The sequence below is a fragment of the Doryrhamphus excisus genome, chromosome 6, assembly GCF_030265055.1.
Source record: "Doryrhamphus excisus isolate RoL2022-K1 chromosome 6, RoL_Dexc_1.0, whole genome shotgun sequence".
Lineage (NCBI taxonomy): Eukaryota > Metazoa > Chordata > Actinopteri > Syngnathiformes > Syngnathidae > Doryrhamphus > Doryrhamphus excisus.
In genome coordinates, this window is record NC_080471.1 from 9,192,768 (window position 1) to 9,212,154 (window position 19,387).

General features: G+C 46.2%; 2 protein-coding genes across 4 annotated transcripts; both read left to right on the forward strand.

Annotated features, from left to right (window-relative positions):
- Positions 1 to 171: 171 nt before the first annotated feature.
- Positions 172 to 3,863, forward strand: LOC131131157 (zinc finger protein 568-like). Its single transcript, XM_058075592.1, has 2 exons — positions 172 to 1,037; positions 2,708 to 3,863. Exons 1-2 carry the CDS (start codon positions 845 to 847, stop codon positions 3,721 to 3,723), a joined length of 1,209 nt encoding a protein of 402 aa, XP_057931575.1. The 5' UTR covers positions 172 to 844; the 3' UTR covers positions 3,724 to 3,863.
- A 2,092-nt stretch (positions 3,864 to 5,955) lies between these two features.
- LOC131131164 (zinc finger C3H1 domain-containing protein-like) lies at positions 5,956 to 19,387 on the forward strand. Of its 3 annotated transcripts, none has more exons than XM_058075601.1 (35): positions 5,956 to 6,740; positions 7,056 to 7,448; positions 7,540 to 7,697; positions 7,799 to 8,153; positions 8,229 to 8,404; positions 9,327 to 9,510; positions 9,640 to 9,680; positions 9,757 to 9,936; positions 10,010 to 10,168; positions 10,243 to 10,380; positions 10,455 to 10,573; positions 10,634 to 10,732; positions 10,819 to 10,993; positions 11,060 to 11,188; positions 11,307 to 11,927; positions 12,004 to 12,107; positions 12,187 to 12,318; positions 12,389 to 12,510; positions 12,597 to 12,698; positions 12,769 to 12,891; positions 12,983 to 13,163; positions 13,230 to 13,416; positions 13,495 to 13,683; positions 13,749 to 13,986; positions 14,070 to 14,175; positions 14,236 to 14,434; positions 14,524 to 14,618; positions 15,987 to 16,094; positions 16,173 to 16,277; positions 16,352 to 16,505; positions 17,675 to 17,775; positions 17,850 to 17,951; positions 18,032 to 18,071; positions 18,397 to 18,459; positions 18,616 to 19,387. In XM_058075601.1, exons 1-35 carry the CDS (start codon positions 6,278 to 6,280, stop codon positions 18,751 to 18,753), a joined length of 5,979 nt encoding a protein of 1,992 aa, XP_057931584.1. In that variant the 5' UTR covers positions 5,956 to 6,277; the 3' UTR covers positions 18,754 to 19,387. The 3 variants fall into 3 exon arrangements, with proteins under 3 accessions (XP_057931584.1, XP_057931586.1, XP_057931585.1); XM_058075603.1 differs by having other exon boundaries at positions 9,327 to 9,450; positions 18,616 to 19,384; XM_058075602.1 differs by having other exon boundaries at positions 10,013 to 10,168; positions 18,616 to 19,383.

The window sequence follows — 19,387 nt, forward strand, 5'->3', positions numbered from 1 at the left end:
CCCCGTGCATGTGTGGGTTTTCTCCAGGGATTCCGGTTTCCTCCCACATTCCAAAAACATGCTAGGTTAATTGGCGACTCCAAATTGTCCATAGGTATGAATGTGAGTGTGAATGGTTGTTTGTCTATATGTGCCCTGTGATTGGCTGGCCACCAGTCCGCGGTGTACCCCACCTCTCGCTTGAAGACAGCTGGGATAGGCTCCAGCATCCCCAGCGACCCTCGTGAGGAAAAAGCGATGAATGAAAATGAAAATGTTTGAAAGTGAATGAATGTTTAATGGTGCTTGCACAGCAGTGGTTTGTGCGCAGTCCTCACAGCTAGGAGACCCAAGTTTGAGTCACCCCTCGGTCATCTCTGGAGTTTGCATGTTCTCCCCATGCATGCGTGGGTTTTCTCCAGGGATTCCGGTTTCCTCCCACATTCCCAAAACGTGACCTTGTGAGGATAAGCGGTTGAAAATGAATGAACGTTTAATTGTTAAATGCATTTGAGGATAATGGTGGCTGTTTTTGAATACACTGGACAAAATTACAGGAAGAGACTTAAAAAAAATGTAAAAAGAATAAAAAATAGGCTTTAATTACAACTCCACACCTGAGGGAGGCAGAACTGCACCAGAATGTGCTGGCTATGCATACCGGAAGTCGTAAACAAGGAAAGGAAAAAGGATAGCAGGTTAGCTGACACTGTCTGTAAATCCGCCTTAATTATTTCACAATAAACTCGTTTTCGTGAACTTTGAAGCTCCTCGGGGAGCTTAGCATGCTAGCTGCTCAAAAGAGACGCAGACGTTCACACGTCGCCAAACAGAGATCAAATGTGAGTGTTGTGATTGTGTGAACATGTTTAAAGTACAAATGCTGAAATCGTTGGTGAATCAGCGTCTGACCGCTGCTGTTGAAGAAATATTTGTAGTGTTTGAAAAAACCATAGCGGAGTACGAGGAGGAACTTTCTCGAACAAAAGTCGAGAACGAGCGACAACGTCAACTACTGGATGCCTTTTACAAGACGCAAGTTGTGGTGCACAGAGCAGGTTTGTTTCAGTCTTATTCTCATGTTTACGAGCGTTATATTTGATCGCTATGAATAAATAAATGACGTAAAAAAGTGATAATGCTGCTTGCATGGAACAGAATGTAAAGTATGTGTACAACTGGCTGGCTCCTCTTCATGTTTTCTGAATATCCCGAAAGGAGTTCCTCAAAGTTCAGTATTGGGACCAATTTTATTTCCTATGTATATCAATAGTGTGTGGGACAATTTAGCTAATGCCATTATTTTCATTTTTGTCATTTATTGTTGCTCTTCTTAAGTTTTACAGATAGCTTTCAATACAATTCAGACTTGTTTAGAATCATAGAATTTTGGTTTTAAATGCAGAGAAAACAAAAGTAATGTTATTCTCATAAAGTTGAAATTACAGAGCCTGTCAAGACTGTTACCAATAAAAATGGCAAACAGATAGAGATGGCTATAGTTATTAGTATCTCGGCTTTCTGCTCGATCAAGAACTCTCCTCCCAGGCTTATGTTGCGAAACGTTATGTTAATTATAGGAATAAATCCTGTTTCTCCCTCAGAGCTTGGAAATATCTCTAACAACTTTTTTGTCGCTGATTGATTATGGTGATGTTCTGTATAAGAGTGCCTCATTAAAAATGTAACGGTAATGGTAATGGTTTAATTTCATTTGAACATGCATCAGATTACAATTGAATGCATCACATAATCAGTTCACAGTTCCACATGTCCAAAAGGAGTAGGAAGAAGCAAAGCTTATTAAATCCTACCCCTCCATCTGGTACTTTTACAATCAGTAACTGTTACATTTCTTCACTTCCTGCTTTCCATAATACAGTTTAAGTTTTTTTTGTTTTTTTTTAATAATGTGAGGTGATATGAGCATCCAATGACATAATGGGTACCATAGTAAGTGTCAATATAGTGATATATATAGCACATCATGACTGGTTCAAGACTCTTCATCCTTGTATTTAGCAAACATCGTTGTGCATTGTTTGATTTCCTTACTCAATCCATTCCATAGTTTGATTCCACATACTGAAATGCTATGGCTTTTTAACGTAGTCCTAGCATAGAAGTGTTTCAAATGTACTTCTTCAATGAGATCATATTTCTCCTCTCTTGTAGAGAAGTATCAGATGACATTTTTAGCTAATTGGTTGTTTTTAGCCTTATGCATTATTTTAGCTGTTTGAAGATGAACTATATCAGCAAGTTGAAGTATTTGTGATTTTAGAAATAAGGAGTTAGTATGTTCTCTGTAGGCGGCATTATGAATTATCCTTACTGACCTTTTTTGCAGTACATGTCTTCACATGCAGTAAATGTCTTCGGGCTTTGGATACTGTGCGCTCCGCTTTGCTACTTTGTCACCTGCTATCACCACCCCTTGTATGTGAATGCACTCATAACAAGGCTAGAAAATATCGATTTGACTCATCAAGTTGTTACTCGTCGTTCCACTTCCCGTATCTTCAATGTTTGCTTGGTTAAGTCAGAAAACAAAAATCCTGGATAAATTTAACAGCCTTCATCAGGTCATATGTTTGACAACCGGTTCTTATTTCCAAACATGAGCTGGCTAACAGTGAATGTCCACCTATTGACTGATGGATCCTTTCAGATGTTGTCAGAACCTTTACTTTTCCAAAGCACGTGTTTGTTTTCTTGTGTCCTGCAGACGTCATTGAAGGAGATCCTCCCGCTGAGAAGCAGGATTGGAGCACCTGGATGGCACAGAAGGAGCACCAGTCCCCCCACATTAAAGAGGAAGAGGAGGATCACAGCATCAGTCAGGAGGGAGAACATTTAGAAGAGCTGGAGGAGTTTCTAGTGATTCGTGTCCCTGTAAAGAGTGAAGATGATGAAGATGAAGGTCATAGTCAGGAGATGAGAGAAGCGGAGCCTCCATGCAGCAGTTCAGCACATCACATGACAGCGGAAGTTGATGGAGACCACTGTTCAAGACCACAAGCGGACAATACTTTAGGTCCACTATCAGATAGTGACGACACAACGTCACACTCTCCTAACACTGATGATGACGATGACGACGACGACGACGCTAAAGTTGATAGGACATGTCACACTGACAACACACACAGGAAGTGCTCTCAATGTAACAAAACCTTTAAATGCCGTAGTAATCTGAAAATACACATGAGAACCCACACAGGAGAGAAACCATACATTTGTTCAGTTTGTGGTAAAAGTTACTCTCAGAAGATACATTTAACGATACACACAAGAACACACACCGGAGAGAAACCTTTTTCCTGTTCAGTTTGTGGTATCGGCTTTGAACGAAGAGATAAGTTGAAAACACACTCAAGAATACACACCGGAGAGAAACCTTTTTCCTGTTCAGTGTGTGGTACAGGTTTTGCACGAAATCAGGATTTAAAAAGACACACCAGAATACACACAGGAGAGAAACCTTTTTCCTGCTCAGTGTGTGGTATAAATTTTGTACGAACTCAAGATTTAAAAAGACACATGAGAATACACACTGGAGAAAACCCTTTTTCCTGTTCCTTCTGTAACAAAAGCTTTTGCGATCGAACACCGCTTGTAAGACACATGAGAATACACACCGGCGAAAAAGTGTTCAGCTGCAGTGTGTGTGGCGAAAGATTCTCTTATAAGTACCAGGTTAACAATCACAAGTGTGCTGGTGAGAATAGCAGCGGGACATGAAGTTGCAGTTAAATAAACTGTCAGACTTTGATACCTGTCTTTCTAACAGCATCATTGTGTGCGTAAGGTATTTCAGTGATATGCTGCTTCCACCATTTAAATGCAATAAAAACAGGAAAGAAAAGTTGTGACAATGTCAGTTTTATTTTTATTAATTTGTTAATTGAAGCGGGCGGTCGAGTGGTTAGCGCAAAGACCTCACAGCTAGGAGACCAGGGTTCAATTGCACCCTCGGCCACCTCTATGTGGAGTTTGCATTCTCCCCGTGCATGCGTGGGTTTTCTCCGGGTACTCCGGTTTCCTCCCACATTCCAAAAACATGCTAGGTTAATTGGTGACTCCAAATTGTCCATAGGTATGAATGTGAGTGTGAATGGTTGTTTGTCTATATGTGCCCTGTGATTCGCTGGCAACCAGTCTAGAGTGTACCCCGCCTCTCGCCCAAAAGACAGCTGGGATAGGCTCCAGCACCCCCGCGACCCTCGTGAGGAAATGCGGTAGAAAATGAATGAATGTTTAATGGTGCCTGCATGGCGGTGGTTCGTGCGCAGGCCTCACAGCTAGGAGACCCAAGTTTGATTTAACCCTCGGCCATCTCTGTTGAGTTTGAGTATATGTGCCCTGTGATTGGCTGGTGACCAGAGTGTACCCAAAAGACAGCTTGGATAGGCTCCAGCACCCTCGCGACCCTTGTGAGGAAAAAGCGGTAGAAAATGAATGAATGAAATGTAAATTGAAGTGTGCGTATATTAGAATAAAATACAATTATAATAATATTTAATTAAATACAATTATTACAGTGTTAGTTATCACCCTTATATCCGTTTGCTTAGACAATAGAAAGAGAGTTTTGAGTGTTTTGAAGCAGGAACATTCTGTGACCCTGACCAGCTACTCTCAGCGCCACTGGTCTTGGAAGTGCCTGGGAGCGCCAGCAGTGACCTTGAAGATGTTCTTGTTCATCATGCAAATATGTGCCAAGATAAGAACACATGCGCACAAAGTAATTACTCTCACATACACACACACACATAGACAACAAGTACAGCTTGTGCAACTGCGTGCTTCCTCCTCCTCTTAGAGTTGCACGACAATGTATTAGAGACCGCCTAAAGAAAATAAAAAGAGTGGAGCGGTGTCAGGTTCAAACCACTGTGAGACTTGTAAAAACACTTATAAATACAGAATAAATATTACAAATACAGAAATACAGAAGAGACAGACAACAATATTCAAAGTCGCTGTGAAACCACATACCACATACATACCACATACCCAGTGACATGCCACTCCACTCTGAATATGCAGTTCACACTCCTCTCTTTTTATTCTCTTTTCGGGGGTCCCTACTACATGGTCGTGCAACTCTAAGGGGTGGGGGCGGGGGGGTAGAGAAGGCAGTTGCACGAGCTGTGTTTGTTTGTCTATGTGTGTGTGTATATGTGAGAGTAATTACTTTTATTGTTTTATGAGTTCTTATCTTGACACATTCTTGCAGGATTAACATGAGCATCTCCAGGGTTGCTGTTGGCGCATCCAGGCACCTTCAGGACCTGGGGGTCGCTGGGGGTCTCTGATCAGGGTCACGAGAACCGTCCCTCTTCAGCACAAACACTTTGTATTGTATAAGCAAATGGATATAAGGGCAATAACTAACACTATATTCATTCTATCTACATTTTATTCTAACAAGCGGCATGTCACTGGGTATGTTCCACCCTGTAATCCCCACGTGTAAAATTTACACTACTTTTTTTTTTTACAAAGAAAACAATGTTAAGTTAAACATTGCCTCAAAAGAATTACATTCTTTTTGAGCAATTACTGAAATTAACTTTTTTAAACTTTAATTAACCTGGTGGACGTTTCCTTTGAGCAACATGAGGCCGCAAGTATCCTGCCTGTAGATGACGCCCATCTGCCACACATAGGAAATGAGCACTGACCAATATTATATATATATATATATATAATTTTTCAATTAAAAAAAATATATATTTATTATTTATTTATATATATAGAGATTTTTTCATTTATATTTTATATATATATATATATATATATATTTTTTAGAACAGCCACTGAGCTTAACTCTCACTTTCACATAAACTTAACTTTCACTTTCCAGGCAAAGGGACTTAAGTTTCACTTTCTAGATGAGTGTGGCAACTACTAACACTACTCAGTGTACTTTCATTATGGGTCTTCCTCCAGCTTCCTCATTGATGACATAACCAAATGCACTCCTGTTCTGACGGCGGCAGTCTTCATAGCATTTAGTTGATTTAAATGTTCATAAAACTGCATTACAAGTTGTATTTTGATAACGTTTTTACTGTAGCAAACGGTCCCGAAAAACGTCAAATCGGGTATGTGAGATAATGTTCTTCTACTTACGACTATTTGGCAACACACTGTAGTGTCGCGATACTTGCCGAGACTTGATCAAGTGAGATTTGCCGAGGTTGTGAGTGTTTTGGACAGTGACACAAAATGGGTTTTACGAGCTGAATTCGACGTTCATATACTTGCCACTTTTACCGTGGACGTCAACATGAGTCAGGACTCGGTGGCTATAGTTTCGAGGGACGAGATCGAGCTCGAAGACGGAGAAATCTGCGACGACGACGGCGAGGACACCGCCGCGGTCCGACGGGGGGAAGGGAACAGCAGGCCCGGCGGCGGCCCTGTCAGGATGCCGATGCAACCTTACATGGGAAACCCGGCGCCGGACTACCGCCGCATGATACCTTACGACGTCCACGGACCGCTGAACCACAGGCAGCAATGCGGGCCTAGCGGGCCAGACCGGCCTCACGCTCCCACACAGCCGCCTCCTATGTGTGGGCCCGGCCCACGGCCCAGCTTCTGGGAGCGGAGCCACGACGCCCTGGGAAGGTTCAGACACCGAGCCATGCCCAATGGAGGTCGTGGGGCCTGGCACCGAGGAGGCTGGGCGGGTTGCGGCGCGAGACCCCAGCTGGGTCGGTACGGTTGTGGAGAGAATAACTGGAAACGTATCCTTGACTGTTTTTGTTCTTAAACGTCTACATATGTCTACAGTATCATATTCAACTCAGGAAGAAACAATCGCTACTATTATTGTTCGAATAATTTTAGCTAGTTTATTGTAATGCATGTGTGACGTTTAGCCCCATCTGGCTGTGCTGCTTTTTGTCATATTACAAAGTATGCTTGATAAATCATTAAGACAGTGGACTCCTTTGAGAATGAACATCATTTCCTGTAACCGGAAGTCAGTGTTCCTCTTTTACAAATACATAAATGTGACTTTTTTATGTAACTGAGCCTGTCCTTAACATATAATACAGAAAAGCAGTTTGGGCGAAACATGACCCGAAGAGCGCCACCCGGTGCCACCAAAGGGGATAGTGGCTTTGAAGAGACCTTTGAGGACTTGCTGTCCAAGTATAAGCAGATTCAACTGGAGCTAGAGTGCATCCGCAAGGAGGAGAGCATGGCACTGGAGGCAAAAGGTCAGGATGCGGGGGGCAAAGGTCAGGTTGTGCTGGCTAAAAGTCTAACCTCGGAGACCAAAGGCGCAGACTGCTGTCATCCTGCAAAATCCGAAATTCCTCCTCAAGCGTCAGGTGAGGGCCCATCGGAAAATAAGAAAAGCTTTCAGGCTTTCAACATCAAGCCGCTGCGAGCGAAACTGTCCACGGCCGTCAGTCTGGACACGAGCGTTCAAGAGGGGGAGGCAGGTGAGCAATCAAGACACCGGACGTGAGGAGACTCACTTGAACTTTGAAAGTGTGAACTGATGTCTGTTGTCGTCTTGGCTTGTTGGAACAGCAACAAAGGCGGACTCGGAGAAGAAGACGGATAAACAGTCTGAAGCAGAGGTGGTGGTGTCGTGCGTGTGCTGTAATGAGGAAGCAAAGCATGATGAACAAAGCTCTGGCAGAGAGTCGCCTGCTTCTAGCGAAGACGTCTACATCTGCCTGGATGAGGTAGAGCCCATCTTTCTTGACTGACCGCTATATGGCCATGTTTATAGTTCTATTCATCCCAAAATTCTCCATTTATGAAATTCCGTTGTGGCATGTTGCAGCTGGGGGATCAGGTGGAGGAGGAGGACCTATCAGAGCTCCAGCTACGTCTCCTCGCCCTGCAGTCAGCCAGCAGGAAGTGGCAGCAGAAGGAGCAGCAGATGATGAAGAGGACCAGAGAGCCCGTGGCTCAAGCGACTACACCCAACAGGCTGAGGGTCACGACCAGGTCTGCGACCACTGACAGGAGCAGATCCAGGTCCAAGCCTCAGGATAGGGAGCGGGACAAAGGCAAGGCTGTGACGAGGCCCCCCGAGAGAGACCGGCCAAAGCAGAGTCCCAAACCTGGAGCCAAAACTCTGGAACGAGGCAGAGCTGCTGCTAAACCACCCACATCCAAGAAGTCTGCAGGCCCAGGTGAGAAGGTTTTGGTCCTTGTTATGATGCTGATACCATTTCATGTGTTTTTACGGGTCTCTTGTCCATTATTAGGCTCGATGGTCAAACCACCCTTCAGGAAGCAGCAACAGTTGTGGGAGATGCAGGAGGACGATGAACGTTACAAACGAGAGGATGAAATCCGCAAAATCCGGGACCTGTCCAACCAGGACGAGCAATACAAGCGTTTCATGAAGCTGGTGGGCGGGAAGATGCACAACAGTGCCAAGGTACAACAATTTATCACATACTACAGTATTAATTGCCCCTGTACCCTAGAAACCGCCCATGAATGATACGGGAAAAGGCCAAAATGATACTGTGTCAAAGCCCAGGGCAGTGATACTGATAAAATATAGCGTTTAACCATGTCCAGTATCAGCCCCCGTAGCTGTCCACTCAGAGCGCGCTGCTCTGGTATCGTGCCCGTGAAACAACCAATCAGAGAACAGAAAATTTTCTGGAAACAAAATGGTCTTTTGATTAAATAGTACGTGATAATAAGCTCATGATTAAATAGTATGTGATAATAAGATCATCACATGGTTTGTCTGGTATCAGGCCCAGTATTATGCCCCCGCGTGATACTGACACTTGGGGGCATGATACCTGGCCTGATACCAGACAAACCATGGGATAACCTATAATTATCACATACTACAGTATTAATTGTCCCTGTACCCTAGAAACCGCCCATGAATGATACTGTGTCAAAGCCCAGGGCAGTGATACTGATAAAATATAGAGTTTAACCATGTCCAGTATCAGCCCCCCGTAGCTGTCCACTCAGAGCGCGGTGCTCTGGTATCATGCCTGTGAAACAACCAATCACAGAACAGCACACGAGTGCTTAGTGCCTAGTGCTTCTCCAGTCACCAAAAAACCCAAACTTGATTAATGGAACTTTAATTGTCAGACATTGATAAGATAAGACTGTTGATAAAATATTATTGTTGAAATATTTTTGCAATTGTTGTGTTTACACTGTTTAGAAATAATACATGTAATAAACTGAACATTTTCTGGAAACAAAATGGTCTTTTGATTAAATAGTATGTGATAATAAGATCATCACATAACCTATAAGTCCCACTTTACCTTAAGCTGACCATTGTTCAATTGCCAATCAGCAGTTATGTTTTTATCTTTCAGGTCAGGGATGGAGAACTCAGGAAGTCTACTGGCAAAGCTGGTCTGGATGCCACAGGAAATCTCTACCAGTATGACAACTATGACGAGGTTGCAATGGACACGGACAGCGAGGCGGGATCCCCGGGTGTGTTGTCACATCTTAGCTGCAATACCACCACCCATCTACGCACCAGTACCAGTAACGGTACTTTTACAGATACTAACCTAATTCTGATGAGTACGGACTCATGTAAAATGTGTCTGGAAATGTAAGAATTTAAGAGATTTAAAAACCTTAACTATTTCACTTATTTTTATTGTGTTTCTTAATCAGCACGCACCCCGTTTCCTGTTGAAGAGCCTGCCTTTGGGATGGTATGGTTCCTCCTCTCACAATTATCTTTTGTTCATCATTGGTGATGCTTAAAGGTCCACTGTGATGCTCTTGCAGCACTTTACCTCCACCCCCATGGCCGCCGGCCTTCCCCCGCCACCGCCCCTACCCCCTCCTGCTCACGAGCAGGCACCCCCTCCAAAGCCTCCGTTCGCTGATGAGGAAGAGGAGGAGGAGATGCTGCTTAGAGAGACCTGTCTAATGTCCATGGCCACCAAACGGGTGCCGGCAGTAGAGGCGAGTACATAACCTCACGCTTCTCAAGAGTTTTTGGTGGAGGTGTAGAAATGTCACGAATGTCGCTCGTCAGCAGGAGAAGGTCTGGAGTGGTCCTCCTTCCCCGAGTGTGGCGCCCCCAGCAAGTACCGAGCAGCCCAGCAGAGGGAACCTGAGTGCCGTCAGCCTCAACACAATGGCGGCATCTCATGGGAACAAGTTCACTCGAGGAGTTCCCAGAACACCTCTGGTGGTACGAAGCAGGTCACATGATCACAGTACGATGATGGTGCAGGTTTAGCATGAATATGGCATGTGTGTGCACAGCTCCCCCGACACAAATCTGTGGTGGTATCACTCCACGAATCAGATGACAGCGATTCGGACTTGGATGCTTGCAGCTCCACACAGGGTGTGATTGGAGGTCTGGAGTTCATGATCAAAGAGGCACGCAGGACCGTGGAGGTGAGTGTGAACTATCAGGACACACAAACACACCCCTGCCAAGGTCGTTACCATGTCATGATTGATCTTCCTAGGCAACAAAACCCAAAGGTGCGTCTGGATCGGAGAAGGAGAACAACCCATTACGAACACCAGAAGCCTTACCTGATGCCAAAAAGGCGGAGTATCGCCTCCTCAGGGAGGAACTCGCCAAGTATGAGCAACACAACAGCGTCTGCCATCGACCCCTATCTCATTTTGTCACGTCTTGCAGCAGGGAGAAGCAGAAGGCATCAAATAAAGAAGCTGGTGCAACGCCTGCTGCTGCAGCTGCCACTGTCGACTTACTCGAGCAGAAGCTGCAAAAGCAAAGGTGAGACAGGAAGTGGGCAACTTGACCATGTTGATGATGTCACCAACTATGATCACAACACAAAGCCAAACTTCCCCTTCGCTCAGAGAGTTGCTCCTTCGAGATGAGACATTGCTGAAGAACCTCCTGCAGCAGGAGCTCAAGAAGACCGAGTCCCTGAAGGCGGCCGAGTCCAAGGTGGTGCGACTCAAGGAGCAGGTCCAAGCATCCGAGAAGATTGTGCTTGCCAACAAGACACTGCTCAAGAAGCTTCAGGAGCAGGTGACAAAAATGCTGGATCTCTTCTTCCGTGTCCCAGTCCTCACATTGAATTGTTTTGGTCTGCAGGTGCGGCGTGTGGAGCACCGTGTGTCCATCAAAAAGACAGTAGCAGCCCGCTTGGAGCAAGACCTACTTCGGGCTCAGCAGGTCGCGGGAAGAGAACCCAAACGCAAAGCCGAAACTATGCACAAGCCGGTGAGCATGACTTCCTGGTCATATGTAGTCCACGTGCTCTGATGTAGACATATGGAACCATTAAATGTAAATTGTCTGACCAGAAGGTTCTCCTAAATCCTTCCTCTTGATGTTTCAGCCCAGGAAACTGCAGCGTGTCGGCGCCACCAGTATCGGCCTGGAACGTCACTTTGCAGATCTCATGGCTCAGAAGCAGCTGCTGCAACAGCTGGAGTCCGAATATGCCCTCAAGATCCAGAAGCTGAAGGAGGCCCAGGCCCTGCGCAACAAAGTAGCGGCATCGGAACCTCCGGCCGAACAGCGGCCCAAACCCGCCGCCCTCCCCAACCCAAAAACGTGTGCACCAGCTGCCTCCAGCCCACCCCCGCCACCCCAGCCTTCCCTGCATGACCTCACCCAGGACAAGCTGGTTCTAGACAGTGAGGACAGCCCGGAAGCGGAGGATTCCGAGTCAGTGCCTACGCCTTGCGCCGTGGCCGCTCTCCCCCGCCGCCGCTCTTTGCGTCAGTCCATCTCCTCCACTAAACCTAACTTGGAGCAGTTGACCCCAACACCTGCCAAAGACTGCAGCACCTCCAAGCCCGCCAAGAGCGGCACAGCCGGGCCCATCGATGCATACATGGGTCTGGACCTGGACGCACTGAGGCACCGGTACCAACAGCACGGCGGCCTGGGTGAGTTACTCCTGAAAGAACTGCACAAAGTAGACGACAATGCGGACAGGCCAGAAACTGCAAAGGTACACCGGACGACACCCGTACACGCACAGGATGCCATTTATGGTGACATGCCAGTGATATTAAGTGTGCGTGCAGGTTCTCACGGTGGATGTAGAAGCAACCAAACAACCCAGTGGGTTTCCAAGACCGGTCCCTTTTGGACCTTACCATAGCCCTCTGCTGGTCTTCAGGTCTTACAGGTGACGTTTGTACTGTGATGTGTCATTGTCCTATTGTGTCTACAATGGACAGACGTGGGAATGTTTTTGTCACCCTCAGGTTCAGTCCATACTACAGGACAAAGGAGAAGTTGTCTCTGAGCTCACCCACCTACAGCAACGCCATCCAGCCTAAAAAGTGTTTCTGTCGCTTTGACCTAACCGGAACCTGTAACGATGACGACTGTCCATGGTGAGGAGAGATTATCTCTGGTGTTGATGATTAAGTTGGGGTTGACGTGTTTCCACTTGTGCTCCTCCAGGCAGCACACGAGGAGCTGTACTCTGACAGGAAGTCTGCTCTTCCAGGATGTTCTCTCCTACAACTTGTCTCTGATCGGCTGCACCGAGAGCTCCACTGACAGTCAAGTCAGCGCCGCGACAGGTGGGCGGGACTGCTCGGGACACATTGATGCATGTTTTAGTGTCATATCAGCTGGTTCTGATCCGTTCTTGTGTTCCGCCTGCTAGAAAAGTACCTGACCAAACTGTTTGGTCCGAACAAGGATGGAATGGGTGTGGACCAGAAGGCTGTCTTCCTGGTCAGCAAAGTCAACGAGAGCCGCCGTCACGGTGAGTGATGCACACGCCTCAGACAAGGAGGCAGGGTAAAGTGCTGACATGTGTAATTTCTGTCCTTTAGTGCCGCCCTTTACTACCTGGAAGGACAAGAGGAAATGGAGGCCATCTGGTCAAAGCGAGCGGCGCACAGACCCTGACGGGGAAGATGACGCCGCAGCAGGGAATCAGACGTCCCTAACATCTGGTTGGTCATGTTACCCAATCACAAGTGTGCACTAGCAAAAATTAGCTTCGCCATTTACAGTACACGTGACTAAACTAAACTGTTGTTTCAGACTTCGGCGGGCTGCCTGGCGGCATGAGCACGTTGGATACATGCGTGACGTCCGAAGACAAGCGTTACTTCATCAGTGACATTGACGACATCTCCAAGCTGGAGAGCAGCGTGTTGGACAACCCCGGAGACACTCAGCTTTGGATCAAACTCACTTTCAGATACCTCCACCAAGGCGACACGTACGTGCGCGTGCGCTGCACTCACGTCCTCGCCACTCCTGTCACTAATGGTGCCTTCGTTTGCAGGCCACCAGCAGAGTGTTTGGAGGCCGCCTTGAACACACTGTCTCGTGCTCTGGAGAACAACTGCGACGACCCCGAAGTGTGGGCGCACTACCTGACGCTCTTCTCCCGGCGAGGTAGCCGCGAGGAAGTGCAGGAGATGTGCGAGATGGCTGTGGAACATGCCCCCGACCGCCGCGTGTGGTGGAACGTAAGTTGCTCTGTGACCTGATACGGGACAGGATGCTCGGTCGCTTTTGTGTGACATAGGCGTGTTTTTTTGTTGCAGTATTTGACTTTAGAGAGCTCGTTCGAGGGGAAGGACTACGTGTGCGAGCGTCTGCTGAATTTCCTCCTTGCTGAAGCGTCGGGGGGCGTGTCGAAGGAGCGTTCCTTCCACCTGTTGGAGGCTCTATTCCATCGAGTCCATTTGAACGTCTTCACGGGGCGGCTGGATGCTGCCCTTGACATCTTCCAGGTATTCCCACTCTCCCAACGCGCACAGGTTGAAGGTCAGATTCTGAATCGTCGTGCGCTTTTCAGACGGCCTTGAAGTCGGGTAACAGCCAGAGTGTCGCCAATCACCTGATGGCAAGCGACCTTGCAATGGCGTGGCTGTGTTATATCCACCTGAAGGAGTTTCGGCGTCTTCCATCAAGTCTCTACGACCCGTTAGAGTCTGGCCCGTCCAGGCTTGTCAGCACCGAGCACTTCCTGTTGCCCTGGCGGACAGCACAGGACATCAGCACACCACATGATGACATAATGAACCTCTTCCAAGGTAAACACCCTGAGGGTGGGTCTGTCAGGTGACTGTCATGATGAGCCCGCTAATGCACGCGTGTGTGTCTGTCGGTTTGGAAGACGCCATCAGTCAATGCAGTGACAAGTCGTCGACGCAAAGCGAGAGGACGTCTGCGTGCCTGCCACTATATACCAACTTCCTGCTCCTGTACAGGCTATTGGACAGGTGAGGCGAGTTGGAGGTCAAGATGTAAGTGGTTGCTGTGACCTTCATGCATTTATGAAGGTTGGAAGACGGCGTGTCCACGTGCGAGACGCTGCTGGAGGCATGTCCCGAGTCGTGCAGCCTGCGGGATGCTCTGGCCGACCTCCACTTGCGCTCGGGGAATGGCGAGCGTGCCGTCAGCTCGTGGCTACACGCGCTAGCCGAGTGTCCCAACAATGCGGAGGTCTTCTACTATTGCTGTCGTTTCCTCATGACTCAGGTGGGAGAGGGCCTCCACTACTTCCTGTATTATGCACCTGACTTGTTGTTGGTGGCGTCTTTAACAGCAAGTGGAATATGCTTTGACAGGACAAAGCGAGTGCTGTCACGCCGCTTTTCCGGGGGTTTGTCTTGTCTCTGTGCGAGGACGAGAGCAGTCACATGATGCCTGTGGACATCTTGCGGTGCGTCACCTTAAATCAGCTAGGGCAGGGGTCAGCAACCCGCGGCTCCAGAGCCGCATGTGGCTCTCCAGCCTCTTTGTTGCGGCTCCCTTTGCAATGCTTTAATATTTTTTAGCACCCGTGTGGTGAAAATGCACGTCTTTGTTATGAGTTTACAAAAATCCAACTTTGTGTGAGACCATGAATGCATCCTGACTGAGTTCTGACTGGTGACTGAATGAGCAGACAGGATGCTATCCAGTTCTCTCTGACAGGTTAACATGAAGGGAAATGAGAAATACTTTGAGTTATTTGAGTTATTAATTATTATTTATGAGTTATTTGACGATTCTAAAAAATAAATTAGAGCTCATTTAAAAACAAAAGTTTATCTCCAGTACTAGCAAGAGTACTCCAACTCGTCTTTTTTTTCCCCTCCAATGTTGTTTTAAACATACAACGTTTTGCGGCTCCAGGCTATTTTTCTTTAGTGGGCAAGTGGGTGAAATGGCTCTTTTCATAGTAAAGGTTGCCGACCCCTGAGCTAGGGTCTGGGCAAGGCTGGGCCTTTTTCCAAAAAAAAAACGCATTTATTAAAAACAGAAAAATATACTAACTTTTTCAGTGCTTTGGTTCCAATTTTCTGCAATAAAAGAAAGAAAATCAAAATAAAGAAAATCAATCAATCAGTAATAAATAAATATAATAATAACAATAAAATGGCAAATAATAAAAACTTAAGAAACCACATATAGTTGGTGGGTAAACAAATTATTTTTTTCAGATTAAAATGAACAAAGCATTATTAGAGCCCTGTAGACATGACAAAACACGACTATAGTCACATTTATACTCTTTTTATTTACAACATATTGCGCAACTGCAGGGTCTTGAGACACATGCTAACTCGCAAACTAGAGAGCTAGCGACCTAAACGGTAGCCTTCAAGTTATTTCCTTTAAACTTAAATAGCCAAAAACTTACCACTTCCACACGGATAGGGAGGATAACTATTAACAGTTATTTAACCTTTAACATGAACATTAATCAAACGTAATAATTTTTTCCGGGTACATGATACCATACAGCATCCATATCAAACTTGCGTGGGCCGCACTAACATTAAACTTTCATATGAAGGCGGGGGCCTCAAACTAGTGTCCTGCGGGCCACATTTGGCCCGCGGACCGCGTGTTTGAGACCCCTGGTCTATAGTTTCCATTTTCGGGTATTTCTCATTTACAAACATGACCTGGCCAAGAGTAAATGTCACCATAGTGACTGATGGGATCCTTAGAATATGTTTCTAAAGCGTGTTTGAGACCCCTGCCTTAAATCATTCAGGAGTTAAGGCTCGGACGCTAACGTTGCACTATCGTCTCCTATCAGGAACATCCTTGGCCTTCCGACAGACCACATGTGCCCTGCTCCCATCGTCAAGAAGGATCTGGAAGAGCAGATCAACAAGCAGATGCCCTACCTGCACCTGCTACACTGGTATCGCCCACATCCACGTCATGTAACCTTGGTATAGCACATGACGTGTTGACATGATGGCGTATTGGCTGCTTCCAGTCGCTGGCTTTGGTTGCACGGCTCCGTGGACGACACGCTGGACGCTTTTGAGCGAGCGCTGGGCTCGGCCATGCGGATTGAGGAGCTTCACCGCCTGTGGACAGAGTGAGCGCGACCCGTGGGCGTCGCCATCATGGCAGAGTATTGACGCACAGCGTGTGCTTCTTTTTTTTTTGCAGCTACCTGATGTTCTGCGGCAGCCCACGCGTCCAATCTCAGGCCGCCGGGCATTTGTCAGAGCTTGTCCTGCGCTGCCTTAGTACAGTCCCGTCCCGTCTCGAGGTGCCCTTTGACCCAGCTCACTTCTGGACATGTTATCGCTTCCACAACAAGGTAAGAAGTGTCACAACACTGCTGCTCATCATTTCCAGTACATGGACATACTGTCTGCACTTATAGAGAGGAGCTAATTCAAGTGTGCTCATTACAGCCCTTGGCTGTTATTTTCACACCTGGCGACTGTTATTTGAATAGAAGCGTCAGTTGGAGCATTTACAGCAGGGGTCTCAAACTTGCGGCCCGCGGGCCAAATGTGGCCCGCAGGACACTAGTTTGAGGCCCCCGCCTTGATATGAAAGTTTAATGTTAGTGCGGCCCGCGCAAGTTTGATATGGATGCTGTATGGTATCATGTACCCAGAAAAAATTATTACATTTGATTAATGTTCATGTTAAAGGTTAAATAACTGTTAATAGTTATCCTCCCTATCCGTGTGGAAGTGGTAAGTTTTTGGCTATTTAAGTTTAAAGGAAAAAAGGAAATAACTTGAAGGCTACCGTTTAGGTCGCTAGCTCTCTAGTTTGCGAGTTAGCATGTGTCTCAAGACCCCTGCAATATGTTGTAAATAAAAAGAGTATAAATGTGACTATAGTCGTGTTTTGTCATGTCTACAGGGCTCTAATAATGCTTTGTTCATTTTAGTCTGAAAAAAATAATTTGTCTACCCACCAACTATATGTGGTTTCTTAAGTTTTTATTACTTGCCGTTTTATTGTTATTATTGTATTTATTTATTTATGTATTACTGTTTGATTGATTTTCTTTATTCTTGATTTGTTTATTTAGTTTTCATCTTATTTTGTGTAGAAAAATAAAAAGTAAGATATTTGAGAACAGTGGAATGTTTTATCAGAGCTTTTCTTGTAGAAAATCAAAACCAAGGCATTTTTCTGTTTTTAATAAATGCGTTTTTTTTTGTTTTTTGTTTTTGGAAAACCTGATGCGGCCCAGTCTCGCCCAGACCCTAGCTCCAGTGGCCCCCAAGTAAATTGAGTTTGAGACCCCTGGTTTACAGTAAAAAGGGGGCCTATTATGCTAGTTTTTCAGCCCTTTGTATTGAATTGTGGATTCCTATAGAGCAGCTATACACAATAACCCGCACAAAAAGCTTTCTAGATCTGCCGGAATCTGCACCTATTCCAGCTTTATTTCCAAAATGGTCTGTTTTAATTTATTCCATTTATTAAGTACAGTTCATTGTAGTGTAATCTGTTTTTCCTCAGGTGGTGTCTCTCTACCTCGGCTGTGTGGACACGTCTCAACATGCACTGGTGCTGGAGAGACTTCACTACATGATGCCCACAAACATCGCACTGGCACTCAGGTACATCCAGGGGACATGGTCCGCTTCTAGACGGGACAAGAATGTTGCGTAGATGATGTGTTGTTGCGCAACAGGTTGCTGCACCAAGAGTGGACTGAAGGAAATTTGGAACACATGGGCTTCCAGGCTAGGATGTTGACCGGCAGTGCTCCGAAGTCTTTGGCCTCTTGGAAAATGTAAGGATTTTTTTTTTTGACACACACACACACACACACACACACACACACACACTGATGCTGATGATATTTCTCTGCAGAGCCATTGCCGTGGAAACAGAGCTTAGGCACCCGTCAGAGGTGAGGCGCCGTGGAAACGAGCTAACGATCATTCAAGCTAACGACGTTAATGCTTGATGTCTGAGGACCATGTGTCAGAATATTCATCTCCATGGAGATGGAAAATAGCAAGGGGCACTCTCCATCTTCATACCAAATATGGCATCATGAAACCATTATTAACATTTATTAGAATTTGTGTGCCCCCTGCATGGATTTATTCCTGCTACTAAATCACGTTTGTCCCTGCAGGAGTGGGTCACAAGTGAGGACTTAATTTTGAGTCCACCTTTTTGTCGCCATCTGCCTTTTCTTGTCTTCCTCCTTTTTGTTTTTGTCTTCGCAGGTGAGACGTCTTCATCAGCAAGCGCTGCAGAACCTTCCACTGTGTGCTGAACTTTGGAAAGATGTAAATGAGCCCCCCCCCCTACTACCCTCAAAAATGTCACACAGCCCCACCCGCATTATGTCATCAGCATGCTGAAAACGTTATAGCAGCGCTAGGCTACATGCTAACAGGAAGTAGACACATTCCTTCCTTGTGTGTCCTCCCTACCCATCCCAGCTGTTGCAGTTGGAGGCGGCGGGAGCTAGCAGCAGCAGCGGCGGCGTTTCCGAGCGTCTACAACGGCTGCTGTCGAGGGCTCAAGAGGTCGGCGTGAGTTTAGTTGACGGCAGAGCCGCGCAGACGGGCGATGTCTGAAGGCGGCGACACTTTGAGTCAGGAAAATAGCAGGCAATGACAACCGAGGGGGGGAGGAACCCAACCCCCGAGACATCAAAATCTCTGCCGCCTCCTCGTGTACGTAAGTATCGAGCTGCTGAGTGACGTTTGTCTTTGTGTCTCTCACTTTTCATCCCCTTTTTTAGTTTTTCTTTTCCCTTGGGGGGGAAGGGATAGGGGGTTTGTTGGGTGAGGGGGCGTGGCCTGAAGGCTGCCAACTTTTTGTTGTTGAGGAAGAAAGCAAGCAAGACTTTTATTTTGTTAAACTGCTCGGAAACAAAGACACACTGCCATCTGGTGGCCATCTTGTGGTGGCCATTTTAGCGGGAACTGAAGGACGCTAGGACAAGAAGACCTCTGCCATTTGTTTTGTTTTTTTTTGTCATTAAAAGTATTAACGGATCAGGACATGTTTTTTTAACATGAAAATGCTATTAAATTATTTTCTTGACATAAAGACGACTCACTTGTCTTATTCAATTGACACAATTGCTACAAAAGCTACTTAGCTGACAGGAAGAAATACGTACAACTAGGAGAATACACATCTGCAAGTTTATATGTTACGTCCGGAGTTCCCCAGGGGTCAATACTGGGGACAAAACTGTTCAAC

Coding starts and splice junctions, on each gene's coding strand:
- LOC131131157 (XM_058075592.1), top strand. CDS start 845: ATGTTTAAAGTACAAATGCTGAAATCGTTGGTGAATCAGCGTCTGACC. Junction 1,038..2,707: donor AGTTGTGGTGCACAGAGCAG/GTTTGTTTCAGT, acceptor TGTGTCCTGCAG/ACGTCATTGAAGGAGATCCT.
- LOC131131164 (XM_058075601.1), top strand. CDS start 6,278: ATGAGTCAGGACTCGGTGGCTATAGTTTCGAGGGACGAGATCGAGCTC. Junction 7,449..7,539: donor CGTTCAAGAGGGGGAGGCAG/GTGAGCAATCAA, acceptor TTGTTGGAACAG/CAACAAAGGCGGACTCGGAG. Junction 12,108..12,186: donor CTGGTCTTCAGGTCTTACAG/GTGACGTTTGTA, acceptor TGTCACCCTCAG/GTTCAGTCCATACTACAGGA.